Here is a 25,620-nt window from a genome sequence, read left to right as displayed (position 1 = left end):
TACCTTGTCTAATTTTTTGATCATTTCTTTTTCGGTCAGATCTTTCCCTGGAAGGAAGCGAGCTCTGTTCTCACCGTCAGGCTTTATGAACTGTTTCTCCAGGTCTTTAATTCTGTCTGTACACTGTGAAAACTATTAAGAAAAAAACATTAACTTTAAAATGAATTCTCTAGCTCAGTAAATTTGAAAATCACATTGCCTAGGGTTTTCAGAGTTTTTCAGTGGGACCAACCCAGACAAGGGTAGAAGAGAACTGTTTTCTTAACAACCCATCAGATGGGACCTGCTTAAGTGACGTTTCTGCTCATTTATGGTACTGCAATGATGATGTCTATAATTGACCATACAAGGTGAGGCAGTGCCTTCTGGGTCATAGAAAAAGCTGATTTCATAAGCAACCCTTGATTGCTTCCCATTTGTGTCATGTTCATGGGATGCTGCGTGGTTGCAGGGCTCCAAGTTACAGCCTGATATGGTTGGATGTGTCCCCCTCCAAATCCCATGTTGAATGAAATGTGATCCCCAATGTTGGAGGTGGGGCCTGGTGGGAGGTGTCTGGGTCATGGGGGCAGGGTGGGGCCTTCATGAACGGCTTGGTGCTGTCCTTACGATAATGAGTGAGTTCTCACTCTGTGAGTTCAAGTGACATCTGGTTGTTTAAAAACAGCCTGGCTCGGCCGGGCATGGTGGCTCAAGCCTGTAATCCCAGCACTTTGGGAGGCTGAGGCAGGCGGATCGTGAGGTCAGGAGATCGAGACCATCCTGGCTAACATGGTGAAACCCAGTCTCTACTAAAAATACAAAAAATTAGCCAGGCATGGTGGCAGGTGCCTGTAGTCCCAGCTACTCGGGAGGCTGAGGCAGGAGAATGGCATGAACCCGGGAGGCGGAGCTTGCAGTGAGCTGAGATCCGGCCACTGCACTCCAGCCTAGGTAACAGAGCGAGACTCCGTCTCAAAAAAAAAAAAAAAAGCCTGGCTCCTCTGCTTCTTTCTTTTGCTTCCTCTCGCTACACAACGTGCCTGCTCCCCCTTTACCTTCCACCATGATTGGAAGCTTCCTGAGGCTTTCACCAGATGCAGATGCTGGCACCATGCTTCCTGCACAGTCTGCAGAATCATGAGCCAAAATAAACCTCTTTTCGTTATGTTACCCAGCCTCAGGTATTCCTTTACAGCAATGCAAATGAACTAATACACAACCTTCACCTCTTCATTGCAGGTTGTTACAGAGACCAGGGTAACTAGCATACAACACGCTGGACTTCATTTCAAAACACTTGGCTGGCAACGGGTTTAATGGCTTCCCAAAGAAGGAGAAAAACATTCTTAATCATTGAACCTACCTAATGTATGCTCTGTGAGGAACAGCTTGGGCTATTTGTATTTTTTATGCTAAATCCCTAATATAGTGTCATATGTATTAACTCTATTTGTTGAATCAGTGAGATTTTGGAGGTGAATGAAGAAACATGGGCTACTCCTAAATAGGAAGGGTAGCCACACTTAGTTTTTGTTTTATAGGGAGAGAGATGTAGAACATGGTGACAACCAAGAAGCATTAGTTTTCAGTTTTCCTACTGAATACCTGTGTAATCTCAGGTAAATTATTTGTCTTCTCTAAACTTTAGTTTCCTCACTTGTCAAATAGGAAGAAAAAGCTCAGTCCCACGGGTTTGATCCATCATATGAGATAACGTATTTATGGTATTTTACAACAAGTCTAAGACTGATATAGGTAGGCTGGGTGCGGTGGCTCACGCTTGTAATCCCAGCACTTTGGGAGGCCGAGGCCTGCGGATCACAAGGTCAGGAGATCGAGACCATCCTGGCGAACACGGTGAAACCCTGTTTCTACTAAAAATACAAAAAATTAGCCAGGCGTGGTGGCGGGTGCCTGTAGTCCCGGCTACTTGAGAGGCTGAAGCAGGAGAATGGTGTGAACCCGGGAGGTGGAGGTTGCAGTGAGCCGAGATCACGCCACTGCACTCCAGCCTGGGCAACAGAGCCAGACTTTGTCTCAAAAAAAGATGGATACAGGTAGCATTTTTAAAATTTATGCTCTTCCTCCCTACAGAAAGAATTATAAATGGTGACAAATAATTTAACATTGTTCTTTTTCTGGTATCTACATTCCTTAAATGTCCTTAATACAGAATTGAAGTATACATACATATGTAATCAAGCATTTGTTGTATTTATTATTAACAATACTTAATGTTCCCTTTTCTTAATTAGGAAACTAAATAAGAAACAAAAATACAGTGCTTGCTTATAAAGGGGTGTCTCGATTTTAGTTTTCCTTTGGCATTTGAGGAAAAACTGTTTATGCTGTCTATGTAAAATAGTGTCCTCGTGTCCCAAAGTAATTCATGTGACTTCCACGGTGCCTAAAATTGAGCTATCATTACAGAACCAGGAGAACAGACTCATGATAATCCTTGGATTAGACTGTTGGACAATTAAAAACTGTTCTGGACAACTGAAAAAAATGCAAACCCTTAAGAGAATTCTGAAAATGATGCAAAAAAGGGGGAAGACTTTAAAAAAAAAAAAAAAAAAAAAAGACACTGTGGCTGTAAAAAATAACAGGATATGACCGGGATCTGGCACTGCAGAACAGGGCACAGAAACGGCTTGCCTGAAGCTAGAAATTTCACAGCACATCCTTCAAGGGTACACATGATTGGTGCTGAGCAGATAATCAGAATTCACTCCGGTAGAGCAGATAACTGATAACACATAGTCTGCACGTCTCAGTTGATGTGCAATCAAAATGATCAAAGTTCAGGTAGAGAGTGTAGTGTTATGAAATGTATAATATTTCCTTCTTGGGTAAAAGTGAATTTACATTTCACACTAGATAATTGGTTTTATATAACAAAATGACATTTTTTTTTTCTAAGAACAATTTTATCCACTGAATGGAAGTATTGATTTGCAGTGAACACAAAGAATAAGCTTATACAATAGAGAGGAAATCATTCTGTTGCAGATTTTATTGAATTTAAAGTTCTTTTATGTTGCTCTGCATCTTGATAGTATAGGATGGGAAAAGATAGACCTGAAGCTTCATTTTGGGAAAAAGCCGGAGAGAGCCAAATTCTTCTGTAAAATGAAGTAGGGGCAAGTATGGAGTTCCTGGGGGCCATCTGGGATGATGAGGCTGTGGAGGGAGAGGGGAGGTAAAAGACAAGCCAGTGAAATTGAGCTAGGCAAGGGTGCAGTACAGAGTATTAGCACTCAGGGAAGTGTCTCCAGTGATAGAGTACCCCCAAAAAGAGCATGGATGTCTGATATCTAATTGAAGTGCTTTGCATTTCTGTAATGTAACCCCACATACCATTGCCCCACATCTTTAATAAAGTCTGTCCACAGAGGTCTTGCATGAATGGTCTTGTGTAGGTATAGCCTGAGGAAGGGGTGAGTCCTGTGCCTTTGCGGACATGGCACAGAAGTGGCACGGGCACTATGTATGCAGGCTGATGGGCGAGCCCTCAAATAAACCTTTGTTGGAAGCAGAAGTCAGAGCTCCAGGAAGCCTGGGGAGGCCTGTGGGAGTTTAAGGGGACTTTCTGGCCAATTGATCTGAATCTGGCTACACTTACTGAAGAAATGAATGGAAGAACTCATGGCTCAATTAAAAAAAAAAAAACACTTGAAATCAGAACATTGGCATATTTGTGCAAACTGAAAGAGGCTATTATCTATACAGCATATGCACATTCAAATGGCATAAAATATGAAAGCAGATCTATCATGTAGTCCCATGAAATCCTATGAATCCCCTTGACATGATTAAAAAAAAAAAAAAGAGGGGGGCCCAAAACTGTCCAGGGCATGAGCTAATGAAAACATTTACTTGTACACCTAGAAAACAAATGAAAGGATCTCTCCCAGATTTCTGATAATTTTAACAGTAATTGTATCTGGGGTACAATTTTATTTTCTTCTTTATAATTTTTATACTTTTACAAAATTTCATTCACCATATATCTTAACATTATTATCAGGAAAAAAAATCCAAATGCAAACCTGACATTTTAGAAAAAATGTTATAGGTTAGAATTTGTTCCTGCTACATTGAGTTAATGGGAACAAGTTTAGGCTACACAGTTTTCAGTTTAATTTTTAAAAATTTCTATGAAGAATAAACCCCTAGTAACACATGTGAAGAAAGTGGCTTTGTATTCATATTTTATTTTGTTTTCTCATGTTTTAGTTTTTTGGATTTATCCACTTTAAAAAAGGCCATGTCAGAGGCCAAGTTACTAAGCTATCATAGAACTACAGTGGTTAATAAAGAGTCAAGTTATATGTGACTGCCAACTACTAATAAGCAACAATCTCCAGACAATCTCTTGCTCTGGGGGCCAGAGTATCAAAAGAGTGCTGGCTCATCCTCAAGATCTGTCCAGCAAGCAGCAACGACATAAGTATGCTGAAGGTAGTGAGAGTCTAGATCACTGAAGTTTGAGCTATGAGGAAGCTGAGCTAGAGATAAGTCCTGGGAGACTTCAAATTCTAAGAAAGGCAGAAAATGCTTCATGAGAAAAAAAAGACAATGTGTAGTCTGGATGCCTGAAGCACAGATTCCACCCTAGAGCAGCATTCAAGTGCATTTTTAAACAAGATGGATTCTTACAGGTCCTAGAAATAGTATGGCTTGGTTTACATGCAAGAACTCATCTACAAACTAATAAAGGTGGAAAAAAATAAACGGTCTGAGGAAGTGTCCTGTGATCACTCACCCACCTGAATTTGGAGTACAGCTAGGTCGGCATCCAGGGACCTCTTAGCTGGCAGTAATTTCTGGGTAACACAAATTTGTCTTTGCTTCTCAGCAATCTTCATTTTCAGGAATCGGATCTTTTCTTCCAGTAGATGTATTTCAATTTCTCCGTTTAGTTTCATCTTCTCTTGGATATTTATTTTTTCATAAAAAATGCATACTTCTTCTTCCCGCTCTATCAGCTGAACGCCACTGTGGTCAAATTCAGAGGCAGAGGCTAAGTGGGCATTGAGACCACCGTTTTACTAGTCATTGTGATTCCCTCTGGCTTTAGATGCAAGATATACATCAACACAGCATATACTTCCAGAGGATGACAGATAGTCACCAATGGCTTTCTAGTTAAATTACATCCACACTTTAGATCTCTCTAGGGATAGGAGGGTTACTGAGCCTCTGAACTTTGAGGCCGACCATGTGCTTGGCTAGCCACATTGTCTCTGAAAGTCCCAAAGGTTTTCCCGGGGTGGGAAAGAATGTCATTCCCAATGCACAAACAAAGTGATCCCATAGTCTGATTTTCTGCAGATCCTTTTCTCGGGTCAGACTTGCCAACCAAGGCCTGGCCAGAAGCACACAGGCAGGGGGCCAGGGAATGTAGTTCTGGTGTGAGTCTGCTCTACATTAAATTGCTAGGCCCATTAGTTTCTTCTCAAGTTGAATATTTCTGATTGTAATTTCCCCATAAACAGACAAAAATCTATCCTTTGTAATCATGCCAGGAGAAAGACCCCTCCTTGAACGAAGAATATGGGGAGGAAACAAAGTAAGAATGTTCTAACCCTAGCAGCTTTGGTCTGCGTGGCCGATCATGCCCCACTGATCTGAGTAGCACCTGGGTGTACACTGTTTGTCCAAAAGCTTTGGTTTGTGCCAGGAGCCAAATAGTACTTTTTTTCTCCCCTGGAGTAAAACCTACCAGCCCTTTGAAAATGTGCTGTTCTTCAAAAGACCCTAAAGGTCTTCCCACACACTATGCATATCTGTTATTTCAGAGTTCCTCCTTTAATTGCTTCTATCTATGACTCCCCTTCCTCAAAACATGCATGCACGTGGTTGTACTTGGCTAATCCCAGCTCTACATTTTGTCTGTTTTCCTTTCAAAGGCTCAAGATCAAGTTCTCTTGATAACCGAAGCCAGGAGCAATGTTTTACCACGTTTTTGTACTCTCAAGGTCTAGCACTCTAATGCCTTATACAGAAAAGCACACAATCAAAGTTTGATTAAAAAATTCTGATATCAGATGTCATTATCACAGGGCTCTGCAAATTTCACATTCCTATTTCTCAGAGCATAAGTAACTTGGGGGAACTGCTGAAGTAAACATTGATTAATGATATAATTGCAGCCTGGAAGAAATAATGCTACTCCTAAAGGTCTCACTAACTTGCTGAGCAAATGAACTAGGAGAATGGCTGACTAAATATAATAAGACCAAACCTACCACAAAAATGGGTACAAGTTCCACACTTATTTATGTCAATTATGCCAAAAGAATCTGATGTTATAAGAGGCGCCCTGAATGACCACCTAGGAAAGGATATTGATCTTCAAGCAAGCAACTTCCCCAAACCCCTCCTCTTTGCCTGTTTATGAGGATGGTATTTCTTTCTCTATTTTTTTGTTTGTTTGTTTGTTTTTGGAGACAGAGTCTCACTCTGTGGCCCGGGCTGGAGTGTAATGGTGCGAACTTGGCTCACTGCAACCTCTTCCTCCCAGGTTCAAGTGATTCTCGTGCCACAACCTCCCAGTAGCTGGGATTACAGGCACCCGCCACCACACCTGGCTAATTTTTTGTATTTTTAGTAGGGATAGGGTTTCACCATGTTGCCCAGGCTGGTCTCGAACTCCTGAGCTCAAGTGATCCCCCCGCCTCAGCCTCCCAAAGTGCTGGGATCACTCCACTGTGCCCGGCATGAGGACAGCATTTCTTATTTTCAAGGGAAGCAACACACAGTCCCTTCTCTCCAAAGGCTAATGAAACCTGAATATCACATTTCCCTCACTATTCACTGTCAAGTCTAGGTAGAAAAAGAGGTGACATTCCTCAATTGGATCCCTGGTGCTCTGTTCTCACACCTGGTTTTTACCTTTCATTTCGATGCTGAACAGCTTTTTCATATCTTTTGCGAAGCTGCACCATCTCCTCTTCGATCATTGTGATCATATTGGCAAGTCTGTCAATGTTATTTAACTGGGCTTCCTTCTTTTCTTTCATTTCCTGAAGTTTTGATGCAATTTTGCGCACATCGTTTTGCATGCTCTCTCTGATGGTAACATTGTTGGCGTGTTTCAGCATGGAATTTTGTAGCTTTCTTTTAAAATAATAAGACAATGGGTAAGATTATAATTTTCTTTATTTAAAAGGAATGAAGGCTTCTGAAACACAAGCACTGCCAAAGCAGACCTTGCTTTAGTGTAGCCCTTGAAATGACGATGCTAGTAATAATGATATTCATCTTATAATACTCTTCAGGAATTTTCATAATCCTTCCCGGTCTCAGATTTTCTCTCCTCCAGATTAGAAAATCTTTACTTTGTGCCCCAGCATTCTGCTGCCCCGCTTTATCAAAGCAAGAGACTGCAGTCATTCATTTATTGTCATTCTCAGGAGACTGCTGTCTTGAGGACAGAGATGGTTATATCCAATAATATCCATTGGACATAAGGTGGTACCTGACTCAGCCTATGACCACAATAAACGCTGAATGAATGCATGGCCTCTATAAACATATTTCATTTTCAAGTTGGATGAGAACCTGATTAGGAAATTATATTTTTCTTTTCATCCACCCCCGACCCCTGAAATGAGGCCACTTTATAATCGTTGTTGAAGGAAACTGGGCAATAATGGCCACCAGAAAATTAGATTATACCCTGATCGTGTACTGTTTACTAACATAGGTGAAAGAGTCCAGCAGATCTTGGCACATGGTAAATAATAAACGAAGAAAACAACCATTTGCCAGACATTCTTCTGAGTGTTTTTATATGAATTAGCTCATTTCATAGTAAAATGTCATGTGAAATAAGGACTATTTGTATGGATAAGGAAAGTGAGCTCAGAGAGACAAGGCAGCTTGTCCAAGGTCACACAGGTAGTAAGTGGCAGGGGTGGTATTTGGGTCTGGACACCACCTCTTTCACCAATCTGCTATAATGTATTGCTTCCCACAACACATTAGATGCTTTAAATCTACAACCAGGGGATGTTGGTTAACAAACGAGTTGATTGTTTTCTAACTTCCCAATCCCAATTATTAGATTTGTGCTTTCCTTTCTAATTGGGCAGGTGAAAATCATCACAGTAAGCACGGTTCTATGTTACAGTTTTTCATTCGTTAAAAAAATGACTCCCAAACAGTAGAAGCATGATAGATTACCGTCTATAAAACAAGATGTTTGAACAAGCACTTTTTCTGGCTTTCTAAAATACTATTATTTTTATTTTTTTATTTTTTTGAGACAGGGTCTCATTCTGTCACCCAGGCTGGAGGGCAGTGGCACCATCTTGGCTCATTGCAGCCTCTGCCTCTTTTCTATCTTATTATCCCCAGGATTTTTAGAGTTCAAATGAATCAGAAAACAAGCCTTTGAAAGGCCAGTAGTTATTATAACACTTACCTTTCTTGACTAACGGCACTATTTCTCAGAATTTCAAGTTCATTTAATGACATTTTATGCCTTTCTTTTATTTCATTTACTTTCTGATGAGCTTTGTGGAGTAAGTTAACAAATTTGTTTCTTTCATTTCGAATGGTGTCATACAGTTTAGCAAACTCTCTGAGTCTGTAAATACAAAGCGTTTACTGAAACGTATGAAATAAACATCAGGTTTTTTTCCCTCACCTGAATAGGTAAACCACCACATAATTACTTTACCTCCGATAAATTTCACATTTTTTCTTCTTGTGTATCCTGATTTCAAGATCCTTTGCTTTGATTTCTTTAATAATGTTGGTATATTTTTGCTGAAATGTAAAAAAAAAATGTGAAATAAATAACAACATATGAACACTCCCAGCTTTATCCCATATCATTCCCTTCCATTAAAGACAATTCTCCAGTCTAGGCAACATAGAGACCTCATCTCTACAAAAATAAAGAAATTACTGGGTATGGTGGTGTGCACCTGTAGTCCCAGCTACTCAGGAGGCTGAGGTGGGAAGACCACTTGAGCCCAAGAATTTGAGGCTGCAGTGAGCCATGATTGCATCACTCTGCTTCAGCCTGGGTGACAGAGTAAGACTCTGTCTCTCAAAAAGTCTTTCTTGGCTTGCTGGGTTGTACAGATCAGGGTGAAGGTCTGAAAATTCCCTGGCTAGCTGAACTGATTCACATTGGCTAAGACAAACTGTTAACTGTTACCTAAGGAAGACAACAAACAAGAGAAGGGAAAAATCAAAAAGCCTGCATGGGTTGGGTTTGAGGAAAAGTTTGGAGGACTTTTGAGAAAGAGGAAGAGTGATTTTGAACTGCACAGCTGGAATGGGTGAGCACAGAGTTTATGGAAGATAGATGAAGGAAGAGGATTCCTAGTAAGTTTTGGTGAGTATTATAAACTGGACCCTCTGCGGTGTTTTGTCAGAGACTGAAGAAATGATTTTAAAGTGCTTTGCATTATTTTGTATGTGGGTTGTTTTCCTACACAATAAAGCATCATATTGAGACCAGCTGTAAGGAGGTGTTACACATAAATATTTTAAAAGAAAGCAGTTACATTTCTAAAATTCTAAAAAATATATCAAGTGCTAAATACATTAATTATGTTCTTTAAATCTAAAGATACTGGTTCTTGCATCTGGGATAAGAAACGTATTCAAAAATGAAGGACTTGCTGGTAGAAACCAGAGGAAATAAGTTTGTCCGCCTTCTCTCAAGGACTGAGAGCAAAGCCCATTTGGTATGAGTGATTCGAAAGAAACTAGCTGTAGAGCCAAGATTGATGTGTAGCATTTTTCTAATGTTGTTCTCCATGAGAATAGGGGTCAGGAAGAAACAAATGTTTAAATAACTGTACACATGAATAATAAAACAGATGGGAAAATGTAGTGTCATCTATTCTGTCTTGGGAGTGATAGCGACATTGTTTTTTTTTCTTCACCTTGGTCTTTAGGGATGTGGATGCCATGTGAACATAAAATAGTAAGACTGACTGCCTTCTTATGGAAATCGCAGCTGAGTACAGGTAATGTTTCACACACTAATTCCTAAGGCTACAAATACCCAAGGGATAAATATTTGTCCCTTATCAATTTCCATATCTCAAGAAGAATTGTCTTTTGTGGTTTAATATGAATTAACTCATTTAATAATGAGGTTTGCTTTACATAGATTAATCACACGTAGATAACATGTACATCAGTTTTTGAGATTAATTGAAAATTATCTAATTCATAAAACAGATCAGTGTTTATTTTAACAAATAAGTATACCTCTAATGTTTCTATAATTTCTAAAGAGAAAAGGGAGGAAGTTTCTAACTAGGAAAGACTCACTTGAGTGGGATCTTCCCAGCCAACACCAAGTTGTCTTGAAAATGTTATTCTGGACCAGTCCCATCCCAGACCCTGACTTGGTGAAGATGGCTTCCTCCTTCCTTCTTTTCCTTCCTTCCTTCCTTTTATTTTTCGCTTTTGAGATGGAGTCTCACACTGTCACCCAGGCTGGAGTGCAGTGGTGCAATCTTGGCTCACTGCAACCTCCGCCTCCTGGGTTCAAGTGATTCTTATGCCTCCACCTCCTGAGTAGCTGGGATTATAGGCCCGCCACCATGCCAGGATAATTTTTTGTATTTTTAGTAGAGATGGGGTTTCACCATGTTGGCCAGGCTGGTCTCGAACTCCTGACCTCAGGGGATCCACCCGCCTTGGCTTCCCAATGTGCTGGGATTACAGGCATGAGCCACCGCTCCTGGCCCAAGATGGCCTTCTCACATCTCTCCTCTCTCCTCTCCTTGTCCTACTCCTGCATCTTACCCCCTCAACCACCATGTGCTCTCAAGCTGCCTTTCTTTCATCCTGTCCTCCCTGACCATTTCTTTACCTGGTGAAATCCAACTACCCCATGAACTTCACTGTTGCTGCAGCCTTCATGCTGGAGTCTCAACTGTTTAATGTGGATTAAGTGACTTTCATCATCTGATTTCTCCTGCTCTCTGGTCTCACTATTTGACATCCTTTCTCCCCATCTTCCCATGTGCCAGCCATGCTGAACTTCTTTTAGTTTCTTAAATATTAAGGTAGAAAAATAAACAGTGAAAGGGGGATGTGAAGTGCCTGCAGTGGGCTGTGCAATGTAGATCTTCTCCTCAAGTCTTCTTTGCAAAAACGTACTTCATACCTCATTGCTCACTAATGCTTTGGTGTGAGTGAGCTCTTGCTGCAGAGTGAAAAGAAATGCCATTCCATGTAAATACTTACTTAGAATGAGAACAAAGGGTGTGCTTAGAAACAGACCACATCTGGGTCATGTGATAAATTCTTTCTTTCTTTCTTTCGAGAGGGAGTCTCGCTCTGTCGCCCAGGCTGGAGTGCAGTGGTGCGATTTCGGCTCACTGCAACCTCCACCTCCTAGGTTCAAATGATTCTCCTGCCTCAGTCTCCCAAGTAGCTGGGATTACAGGCACCTGCCACCATGCCTGGATAATTTTTGTATTTTAGTAGAGATGGGGTTTCACCATGTTGGTCAGGCTGGTCTCAAACTCCTGACCTCAAGTGATCCACCTGCCTTGGCCTCCCAAAGTGCTGGGATTACAGGCATGAGCCACCACACCTGGCCTGATAAATTCTTCTACTTTAGTAATATGTAATATCCTGTTCATTTTTAACAGGGAGCTTCTGGGCATGATCTGGACATAATCCTTATATGGAATAAATGATTAATGGTAGAATTTTAGCTGGCGTGACAGGAGGACTGCTTTACCATTTGTTTTATTGTTGATTTTAGGGGGGAATGTTGCACTGGCACTTTTTTGGAGGCCCAGGAAAATCACGGCGTGATGCAGCAACTAAGAGTATCTGGCATTCGATTAAATGATGCCATCTTGATGAAGTTGGGAGGGACAGCTATCTAATGCTACCACTCTTGAGTTGTTCCTGGACAAATCACAGTGGAGTCTGAGATGGGAGTGAAAACTAAATGATATCTGCAGCCTATGCAGCTGCCAGCCCTGTCCACTGGAGGCACCCACTCTATTCTTACTGAAACTGCCATCTGTTCAAATCCTCTGCTCATTGTCAATGATCTCCTTTCCCCTCTAAATTGTTGACTACTGTTAATTGAATCCTGGGACTATCTTTCAGCGCGTGATGGAATCTCATCTAGGGAAGATTTATAGTCACTGGTACTTGAAGGAGAGGCACAGTTATAGTGGTCCCTTGGTATACATAGGGAACTGGTTCCAGGACCCTTTGAGAATACAAAAATCCAAGCATATTCAAGTCCCAAAGTTGACCCTGTGGAATTCACCTATAAGAAAAGTGGGCCTTCCATATATGCAGGTTTTGTATTCTGTGAGTACTCTACTTTTGATCTGCATTTGGTTGAAAAAAAAATCTGTGTATAAATGGACCCATGCAGTTCAAATCCGTGTTGTTCAAGGGTCAATTGTACAACTTTCTAATGCACACTGCATTCAAATGAGGCTACCCTGAACTTTTGTAGTTATCAATAAATGGTTAAAAAAAAAATGCAGTTACCTGAGCTTTCAGGAAATCCTTGGACTTTTGTTCCTTTTCATCAATTTTGATTTGAGTCATGCGGACAAGGTTGAATACCAGCTCTTTCATGTTTTCTTGCTCCTTTAAAAGCTTGTTTTCTTCTGCAAGTTGTTGTTCTACTAACTTAGACTCCATTTCGGATATAATTTTCTTTTGAAAAAAGCACAGATAATATTATAACTTAATTGAAGGAATACAATAAAGCTAGTATCTCAGACTACCTTTCTATTTCCTATACAAAATGTATTTTATTAAAACAAACAGGCCAGGTGTGGTGGCTCATGCCTGTAATTCAAGCCCTTGGGAGGTTGAGGCAGGAGGATGACTTGAGGCCAGCAGTTCAAGACCAGCCTGGGCAACATAGCAAGATCCCTCTCAACAAAAAATAAAAATAAAAAATAGAGTAATGCTGTTTTAGCTTCATTTTTTCCCTTTATTTTGTAAAATAATGTGAAAATCAGTGGGTTAATATGATAGAACCTTTTCTCATTCGGACTGTATTTTCAAGTGACTAAGAAAAGAAGAGACATAAAACAAAAGAAAATTTGAAATTCGACATTGGTGAAATAAAACATCTGTGACTTACTTTTAATGTAATCAATAACCCATAATTTAAAAATCTCATTCCTTTGAATACTTTTTTCTGGTTCAAACATATTCTTTTTTCTCCAATTTAATGTAGGATTGGAGTGGACTTTGAGTTGAAGAAATATACCCACATTAAGCAGGATCATACTCTCCTTGATGACTCTCTTATTGATAAGGTTTTGTGAAGCGCTGCTAAAAACACAACTTTGTATGAACCCTTCTTAGATAGACGCTTAAATGAATGTTGATATTAACCTGTTGGGCCAAATTCCTCTTAGCTACTTCAACTTCCTTGTGAAGCTCTCGCCTTCTCTCAGATAATGTAGAATCATCTTTAGGAATAGCTTCAATCTGGAAATCAAAATTTGAAAACATGCATTTATGTAAGAAATAAATCTTTGGGAGCCTGAGGCAGAGAATTGCTTGAGCCCGGGAGGTGGAGGTTGCAGTGAGCCGAGATCGTGCCACTGTACTCCAGCCTGGGCGACAGTGCGAGACTCTGTCTAAAAAAAAAAATCTTTACTGCCATGTAGTCAACTTCATCACACACTTTTTGAAAATGCTGGGCAAATCATGAGTCTCAATCTTACAGGAACTTCCCTTTATGCCAAATATTCTTTATAAGCCATTTCAAATTAAAATATAAAGACCAGCCAAAAATCGATAATTTGCCAGCTGCAAATGTTTTATTATTTAGAAATAAATCTAATAGCTAACATTTATTGAACATAAACTAAATGTCCAGCAAGGTTTTAAACGCCTATATATATGATCTTACTTCATCCTTACAATACCCCTCACAAGGTGGGGAATATTTTCTCCAATTGTACAGATGAGGAGAATGAGGCACAAACACATTTAAGTAACTTGCCACAGTGGTGCAGGTGCAAACCCAGGGAGGTAGACTTGGAACCCATGATCTGCCTACCTCATGACCCAGCACTTTGGAGACATGAATATAGTATGACTATTCAAATTATAGTTACTATAAAATGTGAGTACATTTATGAAATCTTACAGGATAAAGAAAAATATGTGATTTATTAATAATAGTGGGGGTAGTTTGCTACTTATATGTAGTCATTTGATTAGTAGCTGGAAATTTCTTACACGAAAGAAAAGTCTCAACTTTTTGGTTGATACCTAAAATTTCACCATTACCTTTCTGTTATAATGGCTTGCACTTTTCTCCTGTGTTGACGTACTTTGGGGAGAAGCCAAATCTCACTCTTTAAGTCTCTGTTGCCCTATTAGGAATGAGCTTGTCAGATGCTTTGTGATGAAGACAAGAGTAGAGAGGAGGACACGTGGCAGCTAGTGGGGAAAGGGTACCATTCAAGGCTACAGGGAGGGTCATCTTGGGGTGCTTACAGCCTACTGGACTTAGAGCAAGTTTAGAGTTGGCTATTTACACTGAAGGCACATGACTCCAATCTGATGTGTTTCAGTTCCTACTGTGACAGCACACACTTGTAGGCCCTAAGGTTGAATACTGGCCAAAATTTGACCCAAGAAAGGAATATCACACTGTCTAGTGATTTGAAGGTTACTTAACAGGATCTTTCTGAGGATCATGCTGCTACGTTATAGTCACTAAAGTGTGTCTTTGGATGCCCCATCATCCATGAACCAGGGTATCTTCAGTAGCACCTTCTGTACCCTCAGTTGTCCATGTCCTGCTTTTCCATCGGGTCTCCTACCCTGGAGCACTAGCTCTTGAGATACACACACTGGACTTAGGAAAATGAGACATGGTCTTGTGAAACATGTCTAACAATATACAGAATTTTGTGGGCTTAACAAACATAAAATTGCTATAGCAGATCAGAAAAGGGAGAACTCAGTATAGAACTGAATAATCGGGAAAGCCTTCCTGGAAGAGGTGAGTATTCATCAAGGAAGAGTTGATTTCTCCTTTAGGAAAGTCGAGTTAAGTCCTCCTGGATAGAGGAACTCCAGCAAACATCCTGGGTCCCTGTCTGATTCTCTGCTACAGGTGTGCCTGGAGTGGGCTGTCCTCATGCTCACCTCCCAGCTGTAGGCAGATCTAAACGTGAATGATAACAGGGGCCAGGAACCCTTATAAGGTTTTGACAGAAAATATGATGAGAGCACACTCACTAGCTACTACATCAACTAAAGGCTCTTGACAGATTTTTCCGGCTTGAGGTCTCAGACACTTTGGTTATTTCCAATATTTTGAAACACAAACAATACTGCAATAAATTGTATTCATTTTTGAGCTCGCAACTGCTTCTCTGATACCATTTTCAATTCTCCATAAAGCCGAGCCCTCTAGTTTCAGGCAGGAATTAGGTAGGCTTGGCTTGTGGAAGAGGTGACATGATAAGCCATTGGTAGCAGAGCGTCCTGCTATCCTCCACCTTGATCTTAGCAACTGTGTTAGTCAGGGTTCTTTATATCTCCTGACATATATCTATATCTATCAATCTATCTACTTTGTCTCTCTCTCTCTCTCTCTCTCTCTCTCTGTGTGTGTGTGTGTGTGTGTGTGTGTGTGTGTGTGTGTAGAGAGAGAGAGAGAGAGAGAGAGAGAGAGAGAGAGAGAGAGAGAGAGAGAGTGGAGTTTATTAAGTATTAACTCACAGGATCACAGGGTCCCACAACAGGCCATCTGCAAGCTGAGGAGGAAGGAAAGCCAGTCTGAGTCCCAAAACTGAAGAAACTTGGAGTCTGATGTTCAAGGGCAGGAAGGGTCCAGCACAGGACAAAGAGGTAGGCTGGGAGGCTAGGTCAGTCTCCTTTGGCAACACCCTCATAGACACACCCAGGATCAATACTTTGTATCTTTCAATCCAATCAAATTGACATTTAGTATTAACCATGACAGCAACAGAATGACATTTTTTTCAGAGTTGCAATGTATCCAGGAGTACTCAGACGTCTTTGCAGCTGGGCGTGCCCATATGAGCTAAGACAAGCCAATGAAATGTAAGTCGAAGCCTGTGAGGAGGGGTCCTGGGAAAGTGGCTGTTTTCCTGTTAAAAGGAACAGCCAAGCCAGCAATCATGCATGTCTTTTGCTCTTTGCCCTTTCTCCTCCTTGTGCGAGTTTATGCTTAAAGGTGGAATAGCCATTTTCTGACTATGGAGAAACAATGTACACACAGAGGTTGACTGAAAGGGGAGCTAAAAGGATTCTAGACTTTTCATTATGTGAAATAACCTGTTGTGCCTACCTGTGTTCTTTTATTAAGTGAGTAAAACAACTCCCTATTTAGCAAAATCATTACAGTTGAGTTTCTGTTACTTGTTGAGGCCAAATTGCAAACCTAACCTAGTAGGTGTTTCTTTTGAAAGGAAACCTTCCTAAGGTAATCTGGAAAATAGGCTAGAGTTAGACTGAAGTCTCCAATAATGTGGGAAGAAAATAACTATCAAGTGTCAAAGTTCTAATTACATGGTCTGGAGTTACTTGACATATTTACCATTTCTTTTGAGCCCCAAATTGCATATATCACGTTTTGTAAGCTTATGTTCATTCTTTTAGTTTTATAGTGTAGCATTTCACACTTAAAATGTATTTATTGTTACCAAACAACAGAAATATGTAAAGTAAAACAAAACAAAACAAAACAAAACAAAAAAGCGACTTCCTACCTCTGCTACTTCAAGTACTACTCCCCAGGGGTCGCTGTTAATAGTTTTGGTATCTGTTCTTCCAGGCATTCTCAATGCATGAATGATCATCGGTAACTTTCATCAAACTTAAGAAATTAGACATTATTTGTTGTTGTAAATATCCCAATTATTTGATATCAGGGAACCTCAGTTTAACACTTTGATATTTTCTAAAGCATTCCAACCTTTCGTGAGGCTTTTACCTTGAGTTTCTGGGAGAGTCTCTATGTACAAGTCAAATGCCATAGGAGAATCAAACAGCTGTCTCTGGGGGGAAATACATTCTGAAGAATAGCCAGAGCTCTTCATGTTCACCTTTTATCTCTTTTAGTTTTGGATTGCATGCAAGTCTGAAAAAATGTTCACTTGGGCTGGGAGTGCCGGGCCTGGCCCACTCCTGTTTTCAAGTACTGTCAGCTGTGGGCAGTGGCTGGGCTAATTATAAATCACAGGGTCAAAGAGGAAGTTCGTCTCTCACTGAAACTGTACTAGAACAAAACAGATTTTCCTTAAAATCAACAAAGGAAACGGATTTTAATACATTTTAATTTCTCTTAGTTTTATATTCTATGGGTGCTATTTTGTGGACTTCATAGCTAGTAGTGTCATAATATAAATAGCTTTTATAATATTTGTTAAAATCTGAACAACTTGTGTGCATTCCACTGCAAACGCCTCTTCGGTCAAAGGCCATGCCTTACATATTTTGTGTCCAGTCAGATCAAACTACAGTGACAAGCCTCACCATCACAGACAGCTTCCAAATAGATTTATAGCATCCCATGCTTAAATATAAGCAGATAGCCAAGAATTACCATATATTGGAGGAAAGTTTCTAATAACAAAGAGACAAAACAAACAAAAAAAGAAAATACAGAAAAAAACATGAAGAAAAGTCTTATTTAGGACAAGTATAACAAAAAAGAAACTATCATTAATAGCCTCAATGAGGTAAGAGATTAAAGACACTATGAAAAGAAACATTCAGAGAGCAAAGAGAGCACAGGGAAATATACAATATGATAGCATAATGGAAGAATAGAAGGGTTGAAAGGAAAACCTGAGGAAATTTCTCTTTTAGCAAGTCAAATGACAAAAAAGAATGGAAAATAAAAGAAAAAAGACAAGAAAATTAGAGGACTGTTTTAGAAGGTCCAACATCTGCGTAAAAGGAACCCAAGACAGAACAGAGAAAATCAAATGGACAAAATTAAATAATTATAGACAAAGTATCAGAACTTTGGAAGGACATACATTTCCATTGAAAGAGAACCCACTGAGTGCCCCACACAATGGATACAGTGGGAACATCATTGTAAAATGTAAAATTCTGGAGGCAAATAAGTGATCCTACAAATTCCCAGCATGGAAAAAAATGGTTTCAAATAAAGGATCAGTAATTAGAATGACATGAAGAAGACAGTTAATGAATGCCTTCTTCCTGAGGGAAAATAATTTGCAACCTAAAATTCCATATCCAATTAAAGTATTAATTGTCTGTGGCTNGAGAGAGAGAGAGAGAGAGAGAGAGAGAGAGAGTGGAGTTTATTAAGTATTAACTCACAGGATCACAGGGTCCCACAACAGGCCATCTGCAAGCTGAGGAGGAAGGAAAGCCAGTCTGAGTCCCAAAACTGAAGAAACTTGGAGTCTGATGTTCAAGGGCAGGAAGGGTCCAGCACAGGACAAAGAGGTAGGCTGGGAGGCTAGGTCAGTCTCCTTTGGCAACACCCTCATAGACACACCCAGGATCAATACTTTGTATCTTTCAATCCAATCAAATTGACATTTAGTATTAACCATGACAGCAACAGAATGACATTTTTTTCAGAGTTGCAATGTATCCAGGAGTACTCAGACGTCTTTGCAGCTGGGCGTGCCCATATGAGCTAAGACAAGCCAATGAAATGTAAGTCGAAGCCTGTGAGGAGGGGTCCTGGGAAAGTGGCTGTTTTCCTGTTAAAAGGAACAGCCAAGCCAGCAATCATGCATGTCTTTTGCTCTTTGCCCTTTCTCCTCCTTGTGCGAGTTTATGCTTAAAGGTGGAATAGCCATTTTCTGACTATGGAGAAACAATGTACACACAGAGGTTGACTGAAAGGGGAGCTAAAAGGATTCTAGACTTTTCATTATGTGAAATAACCTGTTGTGCCTACCTGTGTTCTTTTTATTAAGTGAGTAAAACAACTCCCTATTTAGCAAAATCATTACAGTTGAGTTTCTGTTACTTGTTGAGGCCAAATTGCAAACCTAACCTAGTAGGTGTTTCTTTTGAAAGGAAACCTTCCTAAGGTAATCTGGAAAATAGGCTAGAGTTAGACTGAAGTCTCCAATAATGTGGGAAGAAAATAACTATCAAGTGTCAAAGTTCTAATTACATGGTCTGGAGTTACTTGACATATTTACCATTTCTTTTGAGCCCCAAATTGCATATATCACGTTTTGTAAGCTTATGTTCATTCTTTTAGTTTTTATAGTGTAGCATTTCACACTTAAAAATGTATTTATTGTTACCAAACAACAGAAATATGTAAAGTAAAAACAAAAACAAAAACAAAACAAAACAAAAAAGCGACTTCCTACCTCTGCTACTTCAAGTACTACTCCCCCAGGGGTCGCTGTTAATAGTTTTGGTATCTGTTCTTCCAGGCATTCTCAATGCATGAATGATCATCGGTAACTTTCATCAAACTTAAGAAATTAGACATTATTTGTTGTTGTAAATATCCCAATTATTTGATATCAGGGAACCTCAGTTTAACACTTTGATATTTTTCTAAAGCATTCCAACCTTTCGTGAGGCTTTTACCTTGAGTTTCTGGGAGAGTCTCTATGTACAAGTCAAATGCCATAGGAGAATCAAACAGCTGTCTCTGGGGGGAAATACATTCTGAAGAATAGCCAGAGCTCTTCATGTTCACCTTTTATCTCTTTTAGTTTTGGATTGCATGCAAGTCTGAAAAAATGTTCACTTGGGCTGGGAGTGCCGGGCCTGGCCCACTCCTGTTTTCAAGTACTGTCAGCTGTGGGCAGTGGCTGGGCTAATTATAAATCACAGGGTCAAAGAGGAAGTTCGTCTCTCACTGAAACTGTACTAGAACAAAAACAGATTTTCCTTAAAATCAACAAAGGAAACGGATTTTAATACATTTTAATTTCTCTTAGTTTTATATTCTATGGGTGCTATTTTGTGGACTTCATAGCTAGTAGTGTCATAATATAAATAGCTTTTATAATATTTGTTAAAATCTGAACAACTTGTGTGCATTCCACTGCAAACGCCTCTTCGGTCAAAGGCCATGCCTTACATATTTTGTGTCCAGTCAGATCAAACTACAGTGACAAGCCTCACCATCACAGACAGCTTCCAAATAGATTTATAGCATCCCATGCTTAAATATAAGCAGATAGCCAAGAATTACCATATATTGGAGGAAAGTTTCTAATAACAAAGAGACAAAAACAAACAAAAAAAGAAAAATACAGAAAAAAACATGAAGAAAAGTCTTATTTAGGACAAGTATAACAAAAAAGAAACTATCATTAATAGCCTCAATGAGGTAAGAGATTAAAGACACTATGAAAAAGAAACATTCAGAGAGCAAAGAGAGCACAGGGAAATATACAATATGATAGCATAATGGAAGAATAGAAGGGTTGAAAGGAAAACCTGAGGAAATTTCTCTTTTAGCAAGTCAAATGACAAAAAAGAATGGAAAATAAAAGAAAAAAGACAAGAAAATTAGAGGACTGTTTTAGAAGGTCCAACATCTGCGTAAAAGGAACCCAAGACAGAACAGAGAAAATCAAATGGACAAAATTAAATAATTATAGACAAAGTATCAGAACTTTGGAAGGACATACATTTCCATTGAAAGAGAACCCACTGAGTGCCCCACACAATGGATACAGTGGGAACATCATTGTAAAATGTAAAAATTCTGGAGGCAAATAAGTGATCCTACAAATTCCCAGCATGGAAAAAAATGGTTTCAAATAAAGGATCAGTAATTAGAATGACATGAAGAAGACAGTTAATGAATGCCTTCTTCCTGAGGGAAAATAATTTGCAACCTAAAATTCCATATCCAATTAAAGTATTAATTGTCTGTGGCTAGTGTGAGGGTAAAATATTTTTTAGCATGCAAGGTCTTCTGACATACACTTTCCAACACACAAAGTCTTAAACAATTACTTTTTCACTAGCATTTTTCTCATGAAGCTACTGGAAGGCATGTCCCCTCCTCCAAAAGCGGGTAAGCTAAGAGAATAAAATAGATGAGACCCATGAAATAGAGTCCAAAGAGAGGTGAAGGGCATCACCGAGATGACGGCGTAAGGCTCCTATTATGAGAGCAGTGCAGCAAGCACATAGAGAAATGGGACTACTTTGGAACAAGTCAGAAGGCTGAGAAAGAAAAAGGCAGCCCCTGATATCCAGGAACAGAACTGGAACTCATACATAGGCCTTGATATTCTCCTGTTGAACATAAACAATTGCCGAGAACATAAGCTCCAACAAAGCCACTCTGTAATCATGATGGATCAGGACAAAAACAAGGCCACTCCATAAGTGTATTTGAACACAGACAAAAACATGAACATGATCCAAGCCACAAAATACCATACATTCTCCATGTACAGCTTTGTTTAACAATCATAGCTTTAGTCTCCATCTAATCTTTTCTTTTTCTAAGTAAAATTGAAGATACTTGACCACAGAATTACTCTCATTTCCTGAGAACATCCAAATTCAGGGCAAAGTCCCATTTCTTTAAACCATTCTTCAAGTCACATGACACAAATCCTGTATGTCCTTTCTAATACCCTCTATTGAGACTCCCTACAATTCTCCATGGCGTGTGTTCTCCCTTGCTGCAATGTGTAATAAACTCAGCTCATTCAACTACTGGTGTATTCCTGTTAGTCTTTGGCTTAGCACAGACTTCTTCAAGACGAGTAAATGAATAGGCCATCAAATGTGTTTTAACATACTGAGAGGAGATTTATATAATTGGAGAAGAATTTGGGATTGAACTAATAAGCACACCAAAAACTATAAAAGTGTAAAAACAGGATGTTTATAAATTCCTGGGAACAAAAAATTTTGTAAGGAAGGGTAATCATATAATATCACATGGCTCAGGCAGGAATAGCCTTTATATATTCATAATAATGTGAATACCAAATTCTGAACTAATCAAAATTATATGAGAATACTGTGTATACAGAGGAACAAGAAATGTATGTGTGGTGAACGGGGGTCTAAAGAGGGCTGAATCCTCATCTTTTATAGTGATAAGTACAAAGATCAAGTCTATAACTGAAAACTCAAGTAGCAGCATCATAAGCATGTTACTTGGGGTATGAAGATATACCAAAAGAATTGGCTGAAGAAACTGCACTTGATTAGGAAGATGACTTGATTAGGAATGGGAAATACATGGACAATCTTTCTTTCTATGCCTGGGGCAGACATCACCAATCAACTACAGAGCTCCTATCTAACACGTCAGCACTGGGCCTCAGAATCCTTTGCAATATTGGGCTGGGCACAGTGGCCCACGCCTGTAATCCCAGCACTTTGGGAGGCCAAGACGGGTGGATCACCTGAGGTCAGGAGTTCGAGACTAGCCTGGCCAACATGGTGACACCCCATCTCTACTAAAAATATAAAAACTAGCCAGGCGTGGTGGTGAGTGCATGTAATCCTAGCTAGTTGGGAGGCTGAGGCAGGAGAATTGCTTGAACCCAGGAGACAGAGGTTGCAGTGAACTGAGACGGTGCCACTGTACTTCAGCCTCGGCGACAGAGTGAGACTCTGTTTAAAAAAAAAAAAAAAAAGAATCCTTTGCAATATCATCACTATAGGGAGCTACCCCCAAATGGAAGGAGCTGGCATTTGAGATGAAACCTATTTGCTTTTATAGTATGATCTTTAAGATTCCTCTTGGTTCCTTCATTCTGTGATTATGTGAATTAAGGATCCATTGAATGTCTTGAGCAGATGAGTGACACATTTGTGTCACTTAAGAATATAAATTTGTTAGCAAAATGGAAGAAAAATTGGACATGAAAGGAGCTGGACCTAAGGAAAACAGCCGGTGTACAGGTGCAGTCATTCAGGTAATGTAGAGTGGGTACTGAGAGGCATTTCTAGGGTTCATCAGTAGGGTCTGATGATGATGCCATCTTCTCCATAGGAATCAAATAGCCATATTCACAGTCTCATCGTGACTATCATTGACTTTAGCCTTTCAAAGAGTTCATATGTATAAAGGAAGGATGGCAATATTTACTGAGTATCTTCTCTGTACCACACATTTTCCCATTTGTAATCACTCATTTTTTGCAATAATCCCAGTTCAAAGGTTTGGAAACAACATAGGAAGGAATTCAATGGATCTAGAATCTGAACTTGACTCTGCCTGACTCAAAGGTGAAGCTCTCCTCAATACAGCATGTTGTTATCATTGCCTTGAACACTGAAATGAGTCATGAAGAGAGAAAAATGCAGAACCACTTTTAAATCAGAGCAAAGGGAGATGGAATTGCTAGAAAACTACAATTAAAGAAAAATTATAGTATATAGAAAGTGTCGTAATCACTTGGTAAGATGACTTTGTCATTGTCACCATTTTGGACATGATCTTATGTTTAGAAAGTGAATAACTTTACAGACTCACGATATTCTAACCCCTACAATATGATGGTGTCAGAGCAAAATCCCAGGAATCATGGTTTTATTTATTTTCAATGCCAAGTGGAAGTCAATCAGAGCCGTGTTTAAATGCAGAGGTACACTGTAATGTGTGAGATTACATGAGAGTATGATGCTTTTGCTTAAGGAATTCCAGTTTGTCATGCCAATGCGCATAGTCATTAAAAGCTCTGATGGTTTTGCCTAATCCCAGCAAAGTCTCTCTGCCGATAGCAGGCAAATCTTCCACATGCCCAGGCCTAGACTTGGCAAATGTCTCAGGGAGGCAAAAGGCCACCGGTTTCTGCTCACCAGGAAGTGATGATGACTTTGTGGAATTTACTTCCTATTTGCATATGTCTCTTAAAATATATGATTTTAGTTTATCGATTTTTTTCTGGCTGTCAGCAGAGACCACAGTCCGTCACAACATTTTCTATTTTAACTAGAAGTGGAACTAGTAGGATTACATTGTGTATTATGTTTATATGTCCCTTCTATGGTACTTAATCTAGATTTTCTGGTAGAAGTGAACCTAAGTCTGTTTTGTGTGTATAGTCTTTTAGAACCAATCTTGTGATTTTTACCAATGTATAACCCTTTTTGAGCTAAGAACTATTAATTTATGAGACAAATTATTTCTTCTATTTAGGTTACCTTACTCTTCAATATGAAGAAGAATGCTTTGATGGCTCAGCATTAGAAACATATTGAATGGATTAACTTTACTTACTACCATAACTACCAAAATTGTTATTAAAGGTAATTATACATTTTATCCCATTGTTTAAAGAAATCTTACTGAACAGTTATTTGATCAATAAACAGGAATTGTTTTATTAGTACAAGCAACACTTGCTGGTTTTAAGAGTCTCCTACTCATCACATCGAAGTTTCCATTAGTACTTTGAATGGACATTATACCTGCTGTCTACTATAAATCTTACTATGACTGAGGTGGGGTGGCCACAGGGTCTGTGTTTGCCCAAAGTTCCAATTTAACATCCTAACATGCTATGCTTTGGGCTAAGATGGAGTAGCTTGTAGTAAACCAATGCTTCCAACAAGAATAACTTGGGAAGTTGGAATAAAAATATGTTTGAGGGCATGAGAATTGCAAAGGTAAGCCAGAGTTAAAATCATCAAAGGTATTAGTGCTGTCTTGGAAGGAGTAAAAATACAAATAATTTATACTGGACTCTAGTAAGTCAAAGATGACTGTTGTAATCTTCAGGGTAACCACCCGAAGAATAGAAACATAATGTAAAACTAACAGATGCATATCTAAAACAAAGATAGCAGAACAATATGAAATGTTGATTAATCCCAAGGAAGGAAATATGGGAGAGAAAATGGAACATAAAGCAGATGGGACACAGAGAAAGCAAAAGTAATATCACAGAATAAGGTCAAATATATCCACAATTACATTAAATATTAATTTTTAGACTAAATACAAGAATTAAAAGGCAGAATTTATCAGACTAGATTTTGAAAAGTATGTGCTGTGTATATGAGACACACCAAAATAAGGACACAGAAAGAGTGACAGTAAACAGGGCTGGGCACGGTGGCTCGCACTTGTAATCCCAGCACTTTGGGGAGGGAAAGGCAGATAGATCACTTGAGGTCAGGACTTTGAGACCCGCCTGGCCAACATAGTGAAAGCCCGTCTCTACTAAAAATACAAAAATTAGCCGGGTATGGTGGCACATGCCTGTAATCCCAGCTTCCTGGGAGGCTGAGGTATGAGAATTGCTTAAACCTGGGAGGTGGAGGTTGCAGTGAGCTGAGACGGTGCCTGCACTCCAGCCTGGGCAGCAAAGCAAGACTGTCTCCAAAAAGGAAAAACAAAATGAAAGTAAATAATACCATGCAGACTCTAACAGGCCAAAAGATAGTGTAACTGATATTATTATACTAAGATCAGACAAAATAATCTTTTTTTAATATATATATATATATTTTATTATACTTTAAGTTCTAGGGTACATGTGCATAACGTGCAGGTTTGTTACATATGTATACTTATGCCGTGTTGGTGTGCTGCTCCCATCAACTCGTCAGCACCCATCAATTCATCATTTATATCATGTATAACTCCCCAATGCAATCCCTCCCTCCTCCCCCCTCCCCATGATAGGCCCCAGTGTGTGATGTTCCCCTTCCCGAGTCCAA

At 39.5% G+C, this 25,620-nt stretch overlaps 1 protein-coding gene across 5 annotated transcripts in view; it reads right to left on the bottom strand.

The window, feature by feature from the left end:
- Positions 1 to 25,620, bottom strand: part of CCDC146 (coiled-coil domain containing 146) — a 192,443-nt gene that overhangs the window by 7,155 nt on the left and 159,668 nt on the right. For 4 of the 5 annotated variants that reach the window (XM_017854321.1, XM_017854454.1, XM_017854525.1 and 1 more), the window contains 7 exons: positions 13,357 to 13,452; positions 12,493 to 12,663; positions 8,675 to 8,763; positions 8,417 to 8,581; positions 6,883 to 7,107; positions 4,755 to 4,983; positions 4 to 132 (listed from right to left, as the gene is read on the bottom strand). In XM_017854321.1, the coding sequence (XP_017709810.1) occupies positions 4 to 132; positions 4,755 to 4,983; positions 6,883 to 7,107; positions 8,417 to 8,581; positions 8,675 to 8,763; positions 12,493 to 12,663; positions 13,357 to 13,452 (1,104 nt within the window). The remainder of the gene's footprint in view (positions 1 to 3; positions 133 to 4,754; positions 4,984 to 6,882; positions 7,108 to 8,416; positions 8,582 to 8,674; positions 8,764 to 12,492; positions 12,664 to 13,356; positions 13,453 to 25,620) is intronic. The other variant, XM_017854384.1, reaches the window with a different exon arrangement.

Source organism: Rhinopithecus bieti, unplaced genomic scaffold (genome assembly GCF_001698545.2).
Source record: "Rhinopithecus bieti isolate Rb0 unplaced genomic scaffold, ASM169854v2 scaffold_59, whole genome shotgun sequence".
Taxonomy (NCBI): domain Eukaryota; kingdom Metazoa; phylum Chordata; class Mammalia; order Primates; family Cercopithecidae; genus Rhinopithecus; species Rhinopithecus bieti.
Note: the sequence above shows the minus strand (reverse complement) of the source record. Positions and strands in the feature narration are given on the sequence as shown.